Raw genomic sequence first — 23,506 nt, forward strand, 5'->3', positions numbered from 1 at the left:
AGTTATAATCAGTTTTGATTTGGACTGTTGCAGACAGGGTTCGATGACCGGGAGAGATTGATGCTCTCATCTCGTGGCCTCCCCCCCTTCCTTGTTCCGTGGGAAGAAACATTAGAAGAAACTTTTCTACCACCCGACGTGATTGTTTGAAGACCCCGGGTGGTAATGTAATTTCAACATTTCCCCTTTACCTAGCGACGTACTATCTCAGCCGGATGACCAACCCACCAGCGACCAGTGTTTTTCTCAAGAAAATGTAAAACTAATAGAACTAATTATCAATGTAAAAATCGAATCCATCCAACTTTGGGTGTGAAAGTCATAATGCAAATGTTTATATGTCAAACTACGAATGTAAATTGTTCTCAGTAAGCACAGGCCGGGCTATTTTCGTTTTCCTTTTGTTAATCTTTGAAAATTGTTAAAACCTTTTGTGTGTATGTTAAAATAATGGAAACATGATAATGAATCAGGGCAAATAAAACAGGGAAACTATAGATCAAGTTAATCGTGTAGTTTTTATTTTATTGATTATAACGATCCTCCAACTTCCCCTTTGCTTGTTACAGGAAGTTCCTAAATTGTGTTTATTCCCACCTCGTGTCGCCTCTGGTAAATCATTTCATTTAACGTATTTTTTTTTCCAGCTTGTTTCCAAGGCTCTTTTAATTAATTCCAAATAATTCTATTTTGAGGCACGAGGGGTGTTACAACTTTGTCTTGACTGCTTGAAATATGTTATATTAGCTATCGACGTAGAAGGTCTTGTGGTTCAGAGACAATCTGGCCTATACGTCTGACATTGTACATGACCTGGTCTAGTGGTTAAAATATACTTGGCCTATACGTAAAGCATTGAACATGATCTGGTTGGAATGTGTTTCTTGCATTGAAAAATCAAACATTCATGCTATGCACAGCGACAACATGTTTATTTTATCGGACAGGTATCTTGACTAGAGTTGTTTTTCGAAGAGTGACTGATAAATAAACTCAAGGAAAGGTAATTGGATTTTTTTTTTTTTTTTTTTAACTTTTGTTGCTCTTATGACTGGCCAAGAATCAAACTAAGGATGTAAATCTATCACGTTAATCATTATTTTAATAAGTAATTTTTTTGATGAGTTTTGGAATTTTTTCCAAAATTAGGGTCAATAAATACATATTTCTAAACTGGCAGTCATATCGGCTTACTGGAGGCTGGTATATGGACAACTGAAGCTGATTTGAGGATTATGAACATTTTTTTTATTTAATAAGTATTTTTTGTTAAATTTATTTTTGATGTGACAACGTCTAATAAATTGATGAACGCTGGCTGCACACACGAAAAATTGTCCCACTACGGATGTCCTGTAGGCGTGGCATCTCTCTGGTATGTTGCTGACGGTACAGAGAACTCGGCCGGCACGTGGCGGCAAACTGAGGTTATTGTTGTGCACCGCGCCACGGAAGTATATTCGCAAGGAAATGGCGTTCTTACAAGTGCGTATTATTTTAATTACTAGTGTAAATCAGTATTTATAAACAGTGTTGTATGAGTATTGTTTTAGCTGTGTAACTAAATATTTATTGCTGCTATGATACTTTTCACGCTTTAGTTTGACATTGGTAATTATTTGTCATGAGTTATTATTTGATCAACTAAATCACACACCATATTATAGTTATGAGCCCACGAGCGTGTAAGTATTTTTATTCCAACAGAGAATATGCTAGTTAAAAGAAATTCAAACAAATATCGTGCATGGAATATTATTAATTTATAACATCTGAAACAATTGTTTCCAATATGGCCTCGTGGCCGTGCGGTCAGTATTGCGGACTATCCGAAGGATGACGGATCGAATCCCAGCCGCTACAATACATTATTTTTGTACTTGTAAAAATAAATACGGCACGCGCGACAGTACAAAAGTAATAAATATATTTGAATTAACGACTGCAAATAAAAGTTAATTTATCAATTAAATTGTAGATTTCATTTCTTTCCTTTCTATCCTTACAAAATAGTGATGATTCAATAAATATGATTCAATTTTATTCATAAAAGTATGCAGAGGTAGATTTTACCATGCAAAAGATAGAAAAATTAAAAAAAAATTCTTCCTCAAAGAATATAATATTTTTAATGCCTAAATGGTTTGGTTGCAAAAACCTATTACGGCTCAGTCTCATTTTCTTCTGGATCAATCATTTCATCAATGTATTGTTATGACGTCACGTTAAACTATCGTCCGTAAACCGACTTTACAGACAACCAATTTTTGTATTGTTCAAGTATCAAATCATTATATTGAAATTTTTTTTAAAATGAATTTTGGAATTTTGTTCTGAAATTCTAGCTAAACAATAACGAATTTCTATGATGGCATTCAAATATCATCGCTTACTGGAGGCTGCTAGTAGAGAAATTTAAGCTTCTTTTAGGACTTTCCACCATATTTATTAAAATTAATTTTTTTACATAAATGTTTTTCTTTTTGCATTGATGAAGTATCGAATCAAGGACAGGAATGGATCGAATCATAGGTATGTAATATATTTGCCCTTACTGTGTTCGGACCGAGGACTCCTAGCTACATGTTATAAGTGCGTTTATTAAATAATGTTTTATTAAAATTTTATTAATGATTTTTTTATATTTTTCTTAAATTTTTCTGATAATTATGGATTTTCAAAATGGCGGCCGTAACTGAAATTGCAATGATGAATTCATAGTTCAAAATAGTGGAATTCATAATGGTGGAAAGTTCTAGAAAACAAAATGGTGAGATCGAAGATGGCCGCCATATTGTCACAATCCAAAATGGCGAACATCGACAACATCACAGCTAGAAGCCAGTCCTCGGAGGAACCAGGCTAAACTACTAGTGAGATATACATATAGAGATAGATGAATTGACGAGATAGAGTGATGACTAGAATGAGATATAGAGTTGTTAAGAGATGTATAGAGTTACAGAGAGATAAATGAAAATATAGATTGAGAGATGATTTTTATGTGGGTACAAACTTTAAAAAATAATTGAAGAGACATTGCAACACATGCCGGGCATTAGCCAATATTTGATAAATGTACAAGTAGCTTTCAAAATCCAATGCTTTACTTAAATTTGTGGTTTGTAATCTAAAGAGGATAGTGTCCTTATAGTTTCAAGTGAGCTAAATGAAATCATAGAGATATGAATTGTCTGGAGACGGCATACTATGATGTAGTTGAAGTATTTTTTTTTTTTTTTTACCTTACCAACGTCATATTTGTTTCACCCAGAATATTTCGGATATGGTCTTCACCGTGTCAATTAAAATCTCCGTCGTTAAACTCATTTATTTTAAAATATGTCTTTTAAAAATATTTTCGCGATGTAATCACTTCACTTCGGCCAATTTTTAGGCGCCCAGCCAATATGGCTCAAAATTAGCTGAAAAAGATGAAGGCTTCATCCGGTTATTACGTAATCATGCAGAATTGGTAACTCCTGGATAAAATAACGGTCAATTAAATGAAACTGAATGATATCAACTTATTTACACTTATATTTTTTCTCGGAATTGTTTTCTGACATAATTTTTAAATATTCGCATGTTGGTAGTTAAACACTTAAAAAACATTGTCTGATTTCGGGGACCCAACCAAAAAATAGCATCATTTAATGCTTAAAATCAAGGTACACTGTAGAGTGACAATAGGTAAGCGGTGGTCTCCAAGCTCCGACGATGTCGTCATTGGTTGCCTAGCTTCATGTTGGGATCGGCATTTGCGGCCAGTTGCAGGAAGGTAGCATACAGCAATACTACCTTCCTGCAACTGGCAACTGGCTCGTTCCGGGGCCGGCTGCCGCACCGCTCAGGCTCGTTCCGGGGCCGGCGGCACAATCATATGTCATCTGAAACTTCCTTTTGTCGAATATGGCCTCGTGGCTGAGCGCTCAGCGGCAAGGTTGACGGTTCGAATCCCGGCAGGTGCGAATTTTTTTATACTTGTAAAAATAAATACGAGCACGTATAATTTCAAAAGTAATAAATATATTTGAATAATGAATGCAAATAAAAGTAAATTTATTAATTAAATTGTAATTTTCAGGTAAGGTCATGATAACTAATGGTCAATTAGGTTAGGTTAGCTACATTATAAATACTTTAAAACTTTGTGGACGGTTGATTTGGTTAGGATAGCTACATTAAAGATACTGTGAAATCATGTAAACTGTTTCCTAGCGCTGGATAGCTACATATTAAAAAGTTATTTGCTAAGCAACCATAAAATGATTTTACAGTATTTTTAATGTAGCTATACTTACCTAATATAACCAACCATCCACTAAACAGTCTATGTGGCATGTTTATACTGGAGAGAAAAAACGCGCGCTTAAAAATAAAAAACATCCAGGGGGTAGGCGCTCCCGATCGGCTAACTTCGGAAAGGATCGGCATTTGCGGCCAGTTGCAGGAAGGTAGCCACTCACGATAGCGGAGTACTAAGGCACAACCCCGATATTTTAGATATTGCATTAAATAAGAGAGTTCAAACGGGATTCGAACTCAGAGTCTTTCACGAAATGTCGTCTGACCACTTTCCAGTACATCTACTATTCGATGACGTGGACACTGACATCAGTCCTCCGAGAAAAATTAAAGACTACAAGAAAGCCGACTGGAGAGGCTTTCAGACGTATTTAGTCGATAATTTGCCTGCAGCCGATGCTGCCAACTTTAAAACAAAAGATAACATCGAATCAGCAGTCACTGAACTTACAGTTAAAATTCAAACTGCAATTAACTCGTGCATCCCAGAAAAGGTGGTTAGATTTAAGCAAGATGAACTGCCGGTGTATATTAGGGATTTAATTTCTCAGAAAAATAGATTAAGGCGCGAATATACTCGACGTAGGCAGCGCGACATTAAAGCGAGAATTAATGAATTACAGAAAATAATTTCCGATGAAATAACTCTATGGAGGAGCAGCCAATGGGAGACGAAAGTCTCTCAGCTACAGGTGCAAGATGGTAGCACCTGGAGTATGACAAAGCGATTCCTTCATAAGATAGATAAAATACCTCCGCTAAAAACACGCACTGGGTTCGCTTTTACACCGACAGACAAAGCACAAGCCTTCGCGAATACCCTTGAATTAGCCTTTCAACCTAATATCGAACCCTGTGACCCGCAATTTAATGCCAGAATATACAGAGACCTTACAATTAAACTTAATCAGCCTTTAACCTCAAAACCTTACTTAACTCAATCTCAGGAAGTTAAACAGGCTATCAGGCGTATGAAACCACGTAAGGCACCGGGAAACGATGGCATTCAGGCAGTAGTCCTTAAGAAACTGCCCGATGAAATTTTGGAATACCTAGCTCAATTAATAAATGGAATACTTAAACTACAGTATTTTCCATCGCAGTGGAAAGAAGCGAATGTGATAGTTTTTCATAAATCCGGAAAAGATAAGACACTGCCCCAAAATTATAGGCCCATTAGTCTGCTGAGTACATTGTCAAAAGTAGCTGAATGCATAATTCTACAGCGACTAAATACTCACATTAAAGAAAATGACGTACTGCCGGACGAACAATTTGGTTTTCGCAGCGCGCATTCAACAACGCATCAACTGGTCCGTATGACAGAACAAATAATAACTGCGTTCAATCAGAATAGCTATAATCTCGCAGCGTTTTTGGACATAGAAAAAGCCTTTGATAGAGTACTTCATGAAGGCTTAATTTATAAATTATATAAAACTGGCTTCCCCGATTGTTATATTAAATTACTGGCCTCGTATTTAGAAAATAGATCGTTTAGAGTCACGACAGAAGGAGCACAGTCCGATTTAAAAATAATTAAAGCAGGAGTCCCACAAGGCAGCATCTTGGGGCCGGTTTTATTCAATATTTATATCCACGATATGCCTAAGCCCGCACAACGATCAGTTCAGTTTGGCTGCTACGCGGACGATACGGTATTGTTTAGCAGATCTAGTATTCTAGAACTCGCAGCAGACAGATTACAAACCGCGTTAAATTCAATAGAACAGTGGTGCACAAAATGGCGAATTAAGGTAAACCCTACTAAATCAGAAGCTATAGTTTTTACGCGTAAACATCTCCCGCCACTTGAAGATAGACCACGACTAACACTTTTCAATGAGCAAATTCCTCACAAAAATGTGGTTAAATATTTAGGCGTACACATGGATAGGAAACTACTATGGCGCGATCACATAGAGGCGAAAAGAAAAACAGCTTTCACTAGGCTCATGACTCTCTACCCCGTCATGAGCAGACGTTTAGGTAGCTCTGTTAAAAACGGAATAATAATTTATAACGCACTAATAAAACCAATAATCACGTATGCAGCGCCGGTGTGGGCAACAGCAGCGGAATCTCACTTAATCAAGCTACAGAGAATTCAGAATAAGAGTATTCGTATTGCGACAGATGCGCCTGTGTATTGCCCCGTAAGGGCTATGCACAGAGAGCTCAAACTCGAACTTTTAAAACATTATTATTTCCGAACTGCGCAAAAATTCTATGATAAATGTGCCATAAGCAGAAACCCATATATTTCATCACTGGGCGAACAAGATCCAGAGTTGCATGGAAAATATAAAATGCCAAATTCAATCTTGGCTCACAGACCTCCGTAGTGTGCTGTGGCTGGCTGAACGATCGGCCAATCAGTCTCCCGCGAGTTGAAACTTAAATTATAGACATTAACGAATAAATTGCTTATTCAAAATGGTCCGAAGCACGCAGGTGTAGGTTCGGCTCCCGGGAGTTCACTGCCTGTTGTGTTAGGGCTGACTCCCTATGTACGATGGGCATGGCCCGCCTGGCAGGCTTCACCTCCAGTGCCGGTTGTGTTTCTGAAAGACATGGGATTTTTAATTACAAGCTTGCAACAATGCCAGAATGCGAATAGGTCTTGACTTAATTCACCTGTAACTTTATACACCGACAGTTCCTCTATATTTAACTAGTAGTATAGTAGTAGATATTAGAGATTTGTAAATTAGTAATAAGTCCTAGATACTAAGTAATAGTCATCAAAAATATATATTTCTAAAATAATAATAAAAAATCTAAAAAAAAAAAAAATTATATATATTTTTAGTTCTTATTTTAGTTTTATCTTAAGCACTGCACGTCCATCCCTGAGTTGGGTGTTTGCATATTTCGTAACGAAATGCCTAGTTTGTAAGTCATTTATCTTTTTTCTGTTTTAGTTTCTTAGTTTTTTAGGTGCTGACTGGCGGCGGAGTGAGTGGTCAGTGCAACCACTCACCACCAGGAGCGCTTGCGTCCCTGGTCACTAAATCCAGTCCTGGATAAAAAGCAAAGCGGACTACGAGTCCAAGTTCCCAACCCCCGCATGGTAGACTCTTTTCTACTCTGTCCAACACTTCATCCAGACCATCCTCTGTCTCCTGTAAACTCCTACACGTAATGCATGCCAATTTGCATCCCGCATGAATGTGCCCAGGGTTTTCCCTGTGTCTATGCAGGTTTTACCTGGGCCCAACCTATCTCTAGTTATAGTCTAGATTTAAGAGTGAGGGGAGTTAGTCATGGCGCCAATCGCTGCCATGGCTGGCCAATCCCCTCCTAGCACATGATGCATGCGACCCTCTCCTTGCATGGCTAATCCCAGCATGACTAGGCGTATAGGCTTCGGCCTGAGACGCACCTAGGTCCCTCCCTAACCCGGACTCCTCCAAAATACACTTAGTTTTAGTTAGGTTAGGAAAAAAAAAAAAAGCATAAAATCAGGAAGGTAGCATTGCTGCCGCTAGACTCTTGTCTTGTATGTTGGTCTAGAGTCTAGGTCAGGCTGCTGGTGGCTGTTCGGTCTGGGGCAGGCGCGGGCCACTAAGTTAGTTGAACTATCTTTGCTCGGTACTTGCCTACACTAGAAATGGAATTTCGCGAGTTTCAGTTCGGTATTTACGTACCGAAGAATTCGCCCGTGTGTTTAAATGCATCCATATTTACTTACTCTATGGCCAGTCTTGTTTCAGTTATAATGTCGACTCCGCGTCCCAAAGGTAAGAGTATTTACAATTTTTTTTTGCAGTGTCAAGAGTGTATCATGTGCGGGAAGAATCAGAACGTATTACCTATATCAAATGGTATAAAGTTACAATGGCTTGGAAATTTTGCAATTAAGTTTTGTCTGTTTGTTTAGGAGCGTAATCGGTTGTATTTAGTCATGTCAGGTTACAGATTGTGTATGTATAACGTCACACAGCTATCCACAGAGATTAAAGAAAAATATTGTATTAGGTTGCCGAGTTGCAAGCCATTTAAACCCAAGCAAGACCGTTAGTGTGTTTTAAAGAGAAATGCATAGATGTGGCCTGTTTCGAAATCACCGATAACTGTGAAGTTTAAGTCGGTTTTGCACACGAAATATAGGTATCATGAGTCGCGATGGAATTCTTTTTTTTAAGTTGATTATGCCGACATAGCTTTTTAATGAACCTTTTTGTAGGACCGTTTCGTTTAACAAATAGTTTTAATTTTTTTTAAGCACCCCAAATTACGTTGTATATACGAACATTTTAATAATTTTATTAAATGTTTTTAAGTGTCTAAAAAAATTGTGCATATTAGTTATGTTTTTTCTTTTTGTAATAATTGGCAGAATATTCTAATTTGCCTGTGTGCGAAAAGGTAAACAAATAACTTTATATTTGTTATATTGCTTTGTGTCTCGCGCGCGCGAATAAATGTTTGTTGGTAAGTAATTTTGATAACTCTATTGTAAAAGTAGGTAACTTTAACTTGTTATCATTGAATGATTTTTCGCATCATTATTTTATACCTTATTATTTATATTAAATGTTTTTGCAACCTTTTTAGTATGTTTAAATTCTGTTTACTACTATCACGCGTCCTAAACGTCTTGCCTTATTTTGACTTACTGACCAGTTGTATCGTTGTATGTTTGTTTTGGACTTATACATTGTTGCGATCGGAGACGCTGTAAGTCAGGAGGTGTTTTTAGACAATTTTAAAGTTAGATGTTAATTTTAAGTGTTAAATGAAGTGCTAATGGACACAGTTCCAACTTAGGGATGGATGCGGAAGTTATTCGCTACAAGATACAGCACTGACTTTCATACTTTAAATGATTTGAATTTATTACAACGTGTGTGGTTTAATTTATTTTATTTTATTCTATTCTCAATATTTTCTGTTACGGTAGTTTTGTTTTAGAATTTTCTTGATCCAACCTTTGAGTCTAAAACACAAATTCATAATTTCAGATACCTAGTAAGAAGAGCAAAACATTCTGGCGTGAGCAATATTGTATATATTTTTCGGTATCTTATCCAATTAGAATACTATTTTAGCGATAAAATTTCGGTTTCTCACATTGTGAGAAACCTAACTATAAATTTCGTTGGATATAATGTTTCCTAGCAGGTGCAAGGAAAACATTAAAATATTAAAAAAAAATATTTGTACACTTTTGATTAAAGTATTAGCAGCATGATTTTTTTTCTATAATTGTTTATATGTTAGTCATCTGTTTGTTTGTTTTTTGAATCGTAATATTTACAGCTGCAGTAAAGAAATATGCCGCGAACTTAATCTTGCAACAGATATAATTAAATTAACCAAAAACTACTTCGACGTCAAACCTGCTTTGTATTAAAACATAAAATTACAATTTAAGATTCAAAACCATGTGTTTTTAACTTTACTCTTGTATTTAAACTCATGATTTTGTTAGGTTATATATTAATCCAAAACTAACGAAGTAATTCTCTACAAACAAATAAATAAGGATAAGACATTTTTGCGAGAGAACACTTATTTCTTTCATAAATTTATTTCATAATCAAATAATATAGACCCTTGTCAGTAGTATAGGAATGAAGGAACTGGGACAAGGGTCCAGGGTCCGGTGCTGAGTGCCGAGACACATCCCTGATTGTGACGTCACGGCGGCCACCTTGGACGAGCGTAACGGGACAAGTAGTACCGTGACCTTGACCTCGGCGGCCATCTTGGATCCGCAATCTTTAAATCGAGCGTCCCACTCATTATAATGAAATTTTCGTCTCTGTCGCCATATTGATTTTTTCTGTTCCGCTGGAGGCCGCCATCTTGGATACCGTCGACTTTGTCTCTGTTGTTAGTTTCTAGACAGCGCCAGCATCACTCTTGATTTTTTTCTGTTCCACTGGAGGCCGCCATCTTGGATGCCATCGACTTTGTTTCTGTTGTTTGTTCATAGAGAGCGCCAGCGTCGCTCTGTCTCATCACATAAGGTCGGTGTTCCATTACCTACCATAGCTATTAAGGTCCTTATCGACTTATTAAATTTAAATTTTTATACAAAATACATCGGAAGTGCCGTGATTCGAACCATCGCAGCTCTGATCTGTAGGTTGGAAAACATACACCTTTAAAAGCTCGTCCATCGAGACATTTACCAGACTGAAAATTAAATAAGGTATATATAAAAATACAGTAACATGCATATTCGGACTTGTAATTTTTTTAAATTTAAAGTAATAATATCATCACATGTTCGAGACAGAACCACCATCTTGTAATTTTTATGTTAGAAAATCGGGAAAAATTTAAAAATCATTTAAAAAAATTAATCAACCGAATTAAATAATAACAATTCTTAAAACCACCGTTGCACCTTTCGTGACGGCAGTCATCTTGAAAATCCGTAATTTTAATGCTAGAGATTCGGGAAAAATTCCAAAATTCATCAAAAAATTACTTATTAGAATACCGATTGATTAGTTTGATTCCCGTCCTTGGTTCGTAACCGCTAAGAGCAAAGAAACAACAGATCCTTCCTCCACAGAAGCCACCTACAGACTGATCTACCACCACCAATACCAAGGTATATATATCATCAGCTGGTATGACATGTCCGCCATCTTGTATTCATCCGCCGGAGACCACCATCTTGTATTCGTCCACTAGAGTGTGCTGATACTATGTTAGTATAATTATCTGGACACCATACCTTTGTTTAACTGTTGACCTTGAAATTTGACGACCTTGAACTTTGACGATCTTAAACTTTGACCTTGGCCTTGAAATTTTAACGACCTTGAACTTTGACATTGACCTTGAAATGTGACCCTGACCTTGAAATTTGACATTTGACCTTGACCTTGACATTTGAATTTGACCTTGAAATTTGACTTTGTCCTTGTCGACAATCATGGATCCATCATTTTATGTTCGGTACATGCTACCAGGAGCTACCACCTGCTGGAGTACACCATTTTGTGTGTTTACTCGTCTTATAGAGTACATTTCCATCTGGATAATTTTATTCTAACCCACTACAGTGCAGTAATAATTTATTACCGAGGTGCCCCACCATCTTGAAATTTGGGCGCCATCTTGAAATCGTGTAATTATTTAGCTAGAAATTCGGGAAGAAATCCAAAATTCATCAAAAAAATCACTCATTAATTTACATATTGAATCGCTGGATTCCTGCCCTCAATTCGATACTTGAACAGTGACAAGTGTAACTAAATATTAAATAAATTTAATATTCTGTTTTTCCATTTCCTTTCGCGGAGTTTATAAATCATTATCTTTTCAAAAATAAAACACAAGTCAATGTACGACAATGTTCGACGAATTAAATACGTTGTCGATAAGCCTAACTTGAAAGTCTAGTTTTTCGATAATCTGAATAACCTCTAAACCTTTCATGTACAAAGCCATACATACATATAGACCAAGCGTCTTCGGACCGAGAGACCGGGTCATAATCAATGTCAGACGTATAGACCAGTTATTTCCGAACCTCACGACCTTCCTCATCGTCAGCTAATTATATTCAATTGAACCAACGGATCATGTTTTTTACGCTTACAAGAGGACCAAGAATCCAACAAAAAACGCATATCATTTGGAAGCACCATAATCAAAAAGGCAGCACATTTGGAAGCAACATCAAAAAAGGAAGCACATTATGGAAGCACCCTCAACAAAAAGGCAGCACATTTGGAAGCACCATCAAAAAAGGAAGCACATTTGGAAGCACCATCAAATAAGGAAGCACATTTGGAAGCACCATCAACGAAAAGGCAGCACATTTGGAAGCACCGACAACGAAAAGGCAGCACATTTATAAACACCGTCAACAAAAAAGAAGCACCGACAACGAAAAGGCAGCACATTTGGAAGCACTGACAACTAAAAGACAGCTCATTTGGAAGCACCGTCAACGAAAAGGCAGCACATTTGGAAGCACCGCCAACGAAAAGGCAGCACATTTGGAAGCACCGACAACGAAAAGACAGCACATTTGGAACCACCGCCAACGAAAAGGCAGCACATTTGGAAGCACCGACAACGAAAAGACAGCACATTTGGAAGCACCGACAACGAAAAGGCAGCACCATCTTCGAAAAGGCAGCACATTTGTCATTGAATCCAATATTCATTGGCTCCAATATTCATTGGTTTCATCAGTTTATTAATTCCATCAGTCTAGTGACTCCATCAGTCATTGGCTCCTACAGTCATTGGCTCCAACTGTCTTTTGTCTCATCAACTCCAAATATATTTGGCTAGAATTCTACGAGTCTAAGAGACTATGAGGCCACAAGGCTGCGAGTCTTAAAAAATCTAGCTGGTTACGAGTCTGCATAGCTAAAAGACGCGTGGATACGAAACTACATGTCTTTGAAGCTACAAGAATACAAGTCTACTCGGCTCCAAATACTCCAGCAGCATTATGTTATTATATTGCATGACTACTTGTTTACGTAGCTACAAGTCTACGAGGCTACTTGGCTACATAGCTACAATTCTACGAGTTCCCAAGACATGACTACATGACTACGAGCCATGAGGTTACGAGACTACGCGACTACGAATCTTCAAGTTTACGAGACTGCAAGGCTACAGAGCTACGAAGCTTCTAGAACACAAGTTTACATGACTGCGACGATACAGGACTTCAAATCTGCATGAGTTCTTGACTACGAAGCTACTCGTCTACAAGGCTCCAATTACCGTATCTTTCTTCGACGTTATTTTCTCTTTTGCTCCAACTGCACCATCAGCTTTATGTTATAAGATTACTAGGCTACTTGCTTACGTAGCTTCAAGTCTACGGGGTTCCAATGCATCATAACTACGAGACTACGAGCCATGAGGTTACGAGACTATGCGATTGCAAATCTTCAAGGTTACGTGATCGCGAGGCTATAGGACTATGAAGCTTACAGAACACGTGGTTACGAGACTGCTTGACTAATTGGCCCCATGGCTACGAAACTTCATGTCTCTTATAGACTAAAATAGCACAATTCAGTAATGAGAGTTAATTTATCTCATGCAAAGGTACTTGTTGCAAGTAGTTCCGCTTTCAACAACAGATGACGCCACGTGTTGCTTGCAGGTAAATAATATTTATTTCTTTTATGATGGATGCGTGATGCTCACTATCGATCGCAAAAGAAGGCTGGCTTCGCTAGTCTCCAAGGAGAAGGAAGTTCGTCCTTCCTGTTAGTTCTTCTCAGATTTCTCACGGTCCGCCATCTTGGATTGTGACGTCACGGCGGCCATTTGGATGAGTGTGACCTTAACCTTTGACCGAAACCACAGGCAGTGGCGTAGCGTGCCATCTCGGCGCCTGGGGCGGGAGACCTATTTTGCCGCCCCCATTCTATAGGTGCTTAGTTAAAATTAAATTTCACATGCAATGAGGTACCTTATATTGAAGTTAAAATAGGATGAGCGGTTTTACAAGCGGATTCTACGGGCCTTATGAGCAGCGAAGTCAGAAATAACTTTGTCAAAATCAATATTAACAGCCAATTCTTGTTCAATTGACAATATAGCCAAGTTTGATAGTCTAGCGGAGCTCATAGTAGATCTGAGGTAATTTTTTATTAGTTTCAACTTCGAAAAACTTCTTTCACAACTTTCAACACTAATCGCCAAAGTCAAATATATACGAATCAAGATGACTATATTTGGAACCGAAATTCCGAGATTCAGTTTTTGAATGAACTGGAGGAGCTCCAGTGGTCCTTTACAACTTATATCTTCCTCTGATTCAGAACAGGCAACAACAACAAACTGCTGAAGACGCTTCCGCTCCATCTGAAACTCGTCCTTGTCGATGTCTTCTAATACATGGGAAAGATCCCCGAACTTGCTGTCCAAAAGTTTCGCTGGCATCAAAAATCCGAACTTGTCCGATATTTCTTGAATTTGCTGGAATAGAGTCGTCATTTCTTGAATGATCTTGTCGAATGATGCGATAATCTCTCGACGGATTTCCTGTTCGTGAGACAAAGCTGCATCTTCAGAAGATTCATCGCCATGCATGCCTTTTTTCCTGCGAATTCTTCTCGTTTTGAGTTCGATTCCGAGTTTTTCGCAGAGAGTCTTGGCAAAGTCAATTGCTTCTTGCACGAAACGGTCTCTACTTTCCACTAAGAAGGTTTTCATAGCGCAGAGTTTCTGAGCACACTTATCCACACTTAGTCCTCGTTGCTGCAGGTCAATCTGTGCATCATCTACTTCAGGTAGCACTGCAGCCCAAAAGCCAAGAAAAGTTAGGAAGTTAAATGACTGCATGGCTGTCAGGAGAAGACTGGCTCCCGATCTTGTTTCGGAAGTTTGAGATGAATCTGTTAATTGTTCCAGTACCTCAAGAACTACCTCAAACTTATTTTTAAGCATCTTGACAGCTACATGTCTAGCGCTCCAGCGCGTTTCAGTGACTCGTTTTACTGCTTGACCTGTGACGGCAACCAAAGCGTTCCATCGAACAGTTGATGCGGAAAAGAAGGCAAACAGCTTCTCCAGAGTTCCAAAAAACGTCACGGAATCCACTGATTCAGAAGCAGCGTGTACCGCAGCCAAGTTTAGTGAGTGGTTTGTGCATGCAACGAATATAGCTTTCGGATTCAGTGCTTTAATCCGGGCTTGAACTCCATTGTGGATCCCTGACATTGTGGCAGCATTATCATAAGCCTGTCCTCTCAGATTCTGTATGTCCAGTCCGTCTGATGTTATCTTCGCGATTATATCGTTGCTGAGATCTTCTGCATTTTTTCCTTTTGGTTCGAAGAAGTCAATGAAAGATTCTACCACGGCGAATTTTTCTCCTTCGATATGTACGTATCGCAGAACTTGGCTCATTTGGTCATTGTGGGAGATGTCTGGTGTACTGTCGAAGATTACGCAATAATATTTAGCTTCTTGAATACGACGGATGATGGTGGATCGAACTTGCTGTCCCAGTAAGTTTATAAATTCATTCTGGGTTTCTGGAGATAGATACGAAACTGAGACTCTTGCTCCCAGCTTTATCTTTGTCAGGTGTTCCATTATAAGAGGGTCGTATTTAGCTAGGAGGTGCACTAACTCCAGAAAGTTCCCGCGATTGCCACTATCATCTCCTCGAATGTCTTCTCGATGTCCTCTGAAGGCCAGATTCTGTTTGGCTAAGAACTGGATAATATTCAGCAACCTGTACAGTACATCCCTCCACTTCTTCTCCTCACTTTCGAAAACTTCTTGTTGTTTCTGATCGATGGTTGCTTTACAGTTCAGGCGAACTTCCAACTCCTTCCATTTCAAGAAGCTCTGTTCATGGCCCAGGCTATTTTAATGGTCTCCTATTCTTGTATTTAGCTTCCACCATTTGTTGAATCCTTCATCAGATGCGAAGTTAGAGCCGGAATTGCCAAACAGCTTGCAAGAAAAAACAATACAAGGATTGCCCCTTTGACCCCTGGTGCGAAACTATAATTTGTGGATTTTTGGGATTTAAATTAACGGACTAATAAAACTGAAACTGCGATTTTACGTTCAGCGTGTTTCACCCAATCCCTGCCAGACCTAGAAGAAAAAAGGCGTCGACCGTTAGAAAATGACTTAACTGAGAAGGGCTTGTAAACCCATAATTTGTAATTTGCTAAATTTTTGGTATATTTATTTGCATGTTAAGGTGTGTCAATTTTTTGCTAGATTTCGCCTATGTTAATTGGTATTTACAGCGGTGATACGCCCGGTGCGTATCTATATTTGTATTTGTATTAATATGTTCTTATATATTTTTAATGCCTTTTTGGTAATTATATTTAATTTTCGGAGCTCCGAAGTATATGATCAAATTATAATTTTTTGGGGGAATTGTTGAAGTATTTTTTTAGTATTATTATATAGCTATTTTTTTATAAGTAGTAATAGGGCACGTATTTTATGATGGATGCGCCTATTTGTGATGAAACGATTTTATGATATATATATTTATTAAATGTTGTCATATAAATTTTGCGTCTTTTTAACTTGCTGCCTCCTCTCACTGTTCGCAACCTTATTAGTATTTTTTAAGCCTGCTATTAGTTTGGGTTTTAATTAGGGATGGGTTGAGTACACATTTTTACCGATTCCGATACTGGTACCGATTCCTAAATTTCGATTCTCGATTCCAAGTCATTCCAGTTTTCGATTCCTGGTAATTCCAGTCACATAATTAAAACTACGTAAGAATTGAATGCATTACGTAAGGATAATTATAAACTTAGGAGTAAATGTTCAGGGTTTTTTTTCAACTATGTACCAGTGAAGAAGCATCTTCACATAAAGTTTGCTTGCTAGTACTAGGCTGTGCACAAAGAAGTTCAACATTTAGACAGGGTTCTTTAACAAGTGATAACACCGATAACATAACATCTTTGTTTAAAATGGAGTCAAAGGTAGCACTACTTTTTTCTGTGGTACCTTTTGACTTAGTTGGTGACAGTGCTGTAAACAAAAGTTTGTTTTTCTTCAAAGACTATTTTTTCTGGTACCTAGTAATGTGTGCCGGGATTTCAAATGCTTCATTAAACTGGTTGTATATTTGGAAGTAACCTTGGTCAAGTTCCATATGTATATGACCAACACCAACAAAATACATACTGTAGGATTCCATGATGGTTTTACACTAAAAACCTCTAATTAAAAACATAAACCCAAGATAATAGACACACTTTTTTTAATTAAAAAAATCAGAAATGAATAAAAATAACTTAAATATGTAAAAAAAAAATTCAAAAAATTGTTTAACCGGAAAATAATTTTGTTTTAAATAAACGTACTTTAAATATACTAAATATTAACCTCACAAAAACAATAAGTATTTATTAATTCATAGGGATAAAAAAGAGGATTTTCAGAAATCAAAAATAATTCGAGCGTTAACTAATTGTTTTATTTACAATAGGTAAAAATCCATAATTTTTAGCTAGGCCGTAAGATCTTATGTATATACTTTTACCAACAAAAAATTGCGCCGAATGACTGAAGTAGCTGACGCAAAATGTGCTTGATATGAATAATTTTTTCTTCATTCTCAATCAAAAAAAAATGTTTTACAATAAGCATACAAAAGTGAAGTTCTACTCAGCAATAAACAAGAAAAATTTAAGTTTAAAAAAAGTACCTACTTAAAACAAAAATACTAACTAAACATGGACAACTGCAGCACGATTTGTATTATAAATTTTAATTCATAGGGATCAAACTAAGGATTGTCCACACATAACTTATTGTTCCAGGGTTAGCCCAAGGCTTTCTTTACAATTTGTACCATCCACAATTTTAAGCTGGGCCGTGAGATCTTCTCTATATACTTTTACCAACAAAAAAGTGCACCGAATGACTGAAGTAGCCTGCGCAAAATATGCATGAATTTAATAATTTTTTTCCTTCATTGTCAGTCAAGAATTTTTTTTTTTACGATAAGCATACAAATGTGAATGTTCTACTCAGCAATAAACCAGAAAATATATAAGTTTGAAAAATAAGTACTTAAAAAAAACACTACCTAAACATTAACACTGCAGCCAGATTTTTATTATAAATTTTAATTCTTGGGATCAAACTAAGGATTGTCCACACATTACTTATTATTCCAGCGTTAGCCCAAGGCTTTCTTTACAATATGTACCATACACAATTTTAAGCTGGGCCGTGAGATAATCTGTATATACTTTTACCAACAAAAAAGGGCGCCGAATGACTAAAATAGCCTGCGCGAAATGTGCTTGAATATTATAATTTTTTCCGTCATGCTCAAGAGAAAAAAAAAATTATTTACATTAAGGATACAAAAATTAATGTTCTACTCAGAAATAAACCAGAAAATATTTAAGTTTGAAAAATAAGTACTTAAAAAAACACTAACTATACATTAACCACTAAAGCCAGATTTTTATTATAAATTTTAATTCATAGGGATCAAACTAAGAATAGTCCGAACATAACACATGATTCTAATGTTAGCTAAAGGTATCATTTACAATTTGTACCATCCACAATTTTAAGCTGGGCCGTGAGATCTTCTGTATATAATTTTACCAACAAAAAAGTGTGCCGAATTGCTGTTGTAGCCTGCGCGAAATGGGCTAAATAAAATAATTTTTTTCTTCATTCTCAATCGAGAAAGAAATGTTTTACAATAAGTATACAAAATTGAAAGTTCTACTCAGCAATTAACCAGAAAATATTTAAGTTTGAAAAATAAGTTCTTCAAAAAACACTAGCTAAACATGGACCTCTGCATTCCAAATGTTTATGATAAATTTTAATTCATAGGGATCAAACTAAGGATTGTCCGAACATAACATATGATTCCAATGTTATCACAAGGCTTTCTTTACAATTTGTACCATCCATAATTTTAAGTTGGGCCGTGAGATCTTCTGTATATACTTTTACCAACAAAAATGTGCGCCGAATGACTGAAGTAGCTTGCGCAAAATATGCTTGAATTAAAATATTTTTTTCTTCATTGTCAGTCAAGAAAAAAATTTATTAACATTAAGCATACGAAAGTGAAGGTTCTACTCAGCAATAAACAAGAAAATATTTTAGTTTTAAAAATAAGTACTAAAAAAAACACTTATTGAACATGAACCACTGCAGTCAGATTTTTATTATAAATTTTAATTCATAGGGATCAAACTAAGGATTGTCCGAACATAACACATGATTCCAATGTTAGCTAAAGGTATCATTTACAATTTTTACCATCCACAATTTTAAGCTGGGCCGTGAGATCTTCTGTATATAATTTTACCAACAAAAAAGTGTGCCGAATGACTGAAGTAGCCTGCGCGAAATGGGCTTGAATAAAATAATTTTTTTCTTCATTCTCAATCGAGAAAGAAATGGTTTACAATAAGTATACAAAATTGAAAGTTCTACTCGGCAATTAACCAGAAAATTTTTAAGTTTGTAAAATAATTTCTTCAAAAAACACTAGCTAAACATGGACCACTGCAGTCAGATTTTTATTATAAATTTTAATTCATAGGGATCAAACTAAGGATTGTCCACACATTACTTATTATTACAGCGTTAGCGCAAGGCTTTCTTTCCAATTTGTACCATCCACAATTTTAAGCTGGGCCGTGAGATCTTCTGTATATACTTTTACCAACTAAAAGGTGCGCCGAATGAATGAAGTTGCCTGCGCATAAATGCTTGAATTGAATAATTGTTTTTCTTCATTGCCAGCAAAGAAAAAAAATATTTACATTAAGCATACAAAAGTGAATGTTCTTCTCAGCAATAAACCAGAAAATATTTAAGTTTGAAAAATAATTCATTTGAATAAAACTATCAAAAACATTAACCACTGCAGTCAGATTTTTATTATAAATTTTATTTTATAGGGATCAAACTAAGGATTGTCCACACATTACTTATTATTCCAGCGTTAACGCAAGGATTTCTTTCCAATTTGTACCATCCTCAATTTTAAGCTGGGCCGTGAGATCTTCTGTATATAATTTTACCAACAAAAAAGTGAGCCGAATGAATGAAGTTGCCTGCGCATTAATGCTTGAATTGAATAATTGTTTTTCTTCATTGTCAGTAAAGAAAAAAATTATTTTACAATAAGCATACAAATTAAAGGTTTACTCAGCAATAAACAAGAAAATATTTAAGTTTGAAAAATAAGTACTTAAAAAACCACTAACTATACATAGCCCACTGCAGCCAGATTTTTATTATAAATTTTAATTCATAGGGATCAAACTTAGGATTGTCCACACATTACTTATTATTCCAACGTTAGTGCAAGGCTTTCTTTACCATATGTACCATCCACAATTTTAAGCTGGGCCGTGAGATCTTCTGTATATACTTTTACCAACAAAAATGTGCGCCGAATGACTGAAGTAGCCTGCGCAAAATATGCTTGAATTTAATATTTTTTTTCTTCATTGTCAGTAAAGAAAAAAATTTATTTACATTAAGCATACAAAAGTGAAGGTTCTACTCAGCAATAAACAAGAAAATATTTAAGTTTGAAAAATAAGTACTTAAAAAGAAAACTAACTAAACATTAACTACTGTAGTCAGATTTTTATTATAAATTTTATTTCATAGGAATCAAACTAAGGATTGTCCACACATTACTTATTATTCCAGCGTTAGCGCAAGGCTTTCATTACCATATGTACCATCCACAATTTTGAGCTGGGCCGTGAGATCTTCTGTATATACTTTTACCAACAAAAAAGTGCGCCGAATGACTGTATTAGCTGACGCGAAAAGTGCTTCAATTGAATAATTTTTTCTTCATTCTCAATCGAGAAAAAAAATTGTTTTTCAATAAGCATACAAATGTGAAGGTTCTACTCAGTATTAAACCAGAAAATATTTGGATTCAAATATAATTACAAAAAATAAACACTATCTTAAAATGGACCACTGCAGCGAAATTTTTATTTTAAATTTTAATTTATATGGAACAAACTAAGTATTTTCCACACATACCTCTTTATTCTATCGCTAGCCCAAGGCTATCTTTACAATTTGTACCATCCTTAATTTTAAGCTAGGCCGTGAGATCTCCTGTATATACTTTTACCAACAATAATGTACGCCGAATGACTGACACGGTCTCAATTTATATTGATATTCCATGTGTCGCAGTCATACGCTCCCAGACGACGATATCTGACTGTAGATTTAAGGCAATATAATATACGTTTAATCACTAGCATCTTTCTTTTCAACAAGCATAAAGTTCTTAATGATTAATTTATCATATATATTATTGAGTGAAAACTATTTTATGCATGGCCTAAAATGTAATTTATGAAATGATTGTAGAAACTTAGCAGTTTCTTATACATTCATGTGTTTGCAATTGAGTGTACAATTTTACTATCTTCACACATATATGTGCTGACATAAAAAATTAAGTTTTGAAAATATAGAAATTTATTTCTTTTGTAGCTGGCTAGTAGTGTAGAGGCTTAAAATTAATCCCTTCCGTATTATTCAAGTACTCCATATGGGCAAATTTTGTACGCGAGGACACAATTACACTACTGCCCACTTGAATTTGGATACGGTCTTAAATGGAATGGATGACAATGAATCTACAAATCTAACTAAAGAAGCAAATTTACATGTATCAAAAAAATAAATCATAGTTGTGCATACACCTACTGAAATGTAACAAAGGGTATGAAATCACTCGTTGCCTAAATAAGCTAATAAGAGTTAGTTATCACACGCACATTCATACACAGATTCACGTTGTAAGCAGCCCACAAAATAATAATACATTTTTTGCATATTTCATTTCATGTTCGGACGGCACTTGTGATATGATTTCCGGGGACAAATACATACAATATATATTTAAGGCGAATAGCTAAGTTTTCCGAATGCATTGAAGTCTGGTCCAGAGCCTGATTCTCGTCGCTGCAATATGTTGATAAACATTTGGAAGAATGCACGGGGATTGCTAGCATAGAGTTACTCGTGGCTCGTGTGAAATTACTATGATAACTGTGTAGGTAATTTAGATTGTCGACACACAATAAGGTGATCCGGGCTGCATTTCCATAAAGGGAGAACTGTAATTATGCTAATTTGCAATATCTGCTCTTTCCAGGTGAGGACTGTTTTTATCAGAACTTAATGTTTTTCTCAACGCTGTAGAGAAATTAATTTTAACTCATTCAAGCGATAGCCTTTGTTTATCATATAAGCGGAACCAATTCATATAGTCTGGGGTTTCTCTGTTTACAGCATAAGTTTTTTTTTTCATGTGTTCGTTTAGAAATGGAAGCAAGACTTTAACATTACTAATTGAGTAATCAATAAGAATTGATTAAGTATTAAAATATGCATGTACATCAGCTTTATTGTAGTATTGGAATTAATATAAATCATTAATTAATAAAGAAAATAACAGTTTGACAAGATTCGAACCCTAATGGATACGAGCTATTATTGGTAGCCATCTATGTGGTTAAGTGTTGTTTAATGTGTAAGAAAAGACGCATCGCCGAAAATTCGCCACCAACAAAGTCGACAAACAAAATAAAATACATCGCCATCAAAGACTTTACTTTGGTAAGGACCTCTCTAATAGAATTTCCACCAAATACTAACTAATGATGGCCCGTTATCGGTTATCGTAATCATCGGCAATTTTTCAGATATGGCCTATTGGTAAAATAAACCTTATCGTTTAAACATTTCTTTACAAACTGGCCTGCTTTTGACATGGCGTCACGTCAGGCTGCTACGAGGACAAAAGCAGCAGAAAAACTGTTCTTTCGTAAATGGGAGAAAGATTTGGGAAGTAAGTTTATGGTGCTCAATATTTTTAACTGGCCGTTCTTAATTTACAGTGATTTTACGGCAAGAGCCTCTTTGCTCCTAGAGCAATAAATCTAACCCGCCCGTCGCTGCCAGGAAGTAGGTTTGCTTGTCCCTTCCCCGCCCCCTGCTGACAAACCTTCCAACAACACTGCTGCGACCTTCCCCGCATGTTTTATTACCCGAATGGTAGAGTGACAAAAACACAAGCGACCGAAATCGTTCCTTGTACACCGGCCGCCTAGTCGCGCGCGTGCACGCGGAGTGCAAAAACACAGTCCTTGCAGTTCATACTATTAAGTTTAAGTATAATCGTAGTTTAAAGTGACTCATACAATGCCCAACACCGACGCAGCCATCTAAAAATACTGTCGTGCTTTGGCCCAGCGGGGCTCTAATTATGGTCTGATTTTTTTCCCTTTTTGGGGTCCCGAGACCCTAATTGGCGAAGCGCCCAAGAATAATCTCCTACACATTTACAATTCTTACTGATATTTCTAGTTTAAGTATGTGTGCTGGCTGGCAGCATGGCGGGAAACGGCGCAAACCGCCCCCTAAAAATCAGTGCCATCCAAAATAAATGCGGACCGAAGAGTCCAAGCTCCTCACCTTTGCTTAGTAGAGCTTTTCTACTCTGTCCAACTCTTCTTCCAGAACCATCCTTCTGTTCCCGTAACCAACCTGCGCCTCAAAGCAATAGTACTGTGTGTATGTATGTATGTATGTATGTATGTATGTATGTATGTATGTATGTGTATATATATATACACACGCGCGCGCGCGCACACACACACACACACACAAACAAATCGTTTTGTAGTATTTTAGTGGAAAAAAAATGTAAACACAAATGTAATAC

The 23,506-nt window shown here is 36.5% G+C and overlaps 1 protein-coding gene across 4 annotated transcripts in view; it reads left to right on the forward strand.

Moving 5' to 3' along the window:
• The first annotated feature begins 7,174 nt into the window (after positions 1 to 7,174).
• The window catches only part of LOC134539565 (beta-1,3-galactosyltransferase 1-like), a 74,403-nt gene continuing 58,071 nt past the window's right edge, over positions 7,175 to 23,506 (forward strand). For 2 of the 4 annotated variants that reach the window (XM_063381712.1, XM_063381714.1), the window contains exon 1: positions 7,175 to 8,051. In XM_063381712.1, coding sequence (XP_063237782.1) covers positions 7,922 to 8,051 — 130 coding nt within the window. In that variant the 5' untranslated portion in view covers positions 7,175 to 7,921. The remainder of the gene's footprint in view (positions 8,052 to 23,506) is intronic. The other 2 variants (XM_063381715.1, XM_063381716.1) reach the window with 1 other exon arrangement.

This window comes from Bacillus rossius, chromosome 15, assembly GCF_032445375.1.
Source record: "Bacillus rossius redtenbacheri isolate Brsri chromosome 15, Brsri_v3, whole genome shotgun sequence".
Classification (NCBI taxonomy): Eukaryota; Metazoa; Arthropoda; class Insecta; order Phasmatodea; family Bacillidae; genus Bacillus; species Bacillus rossius.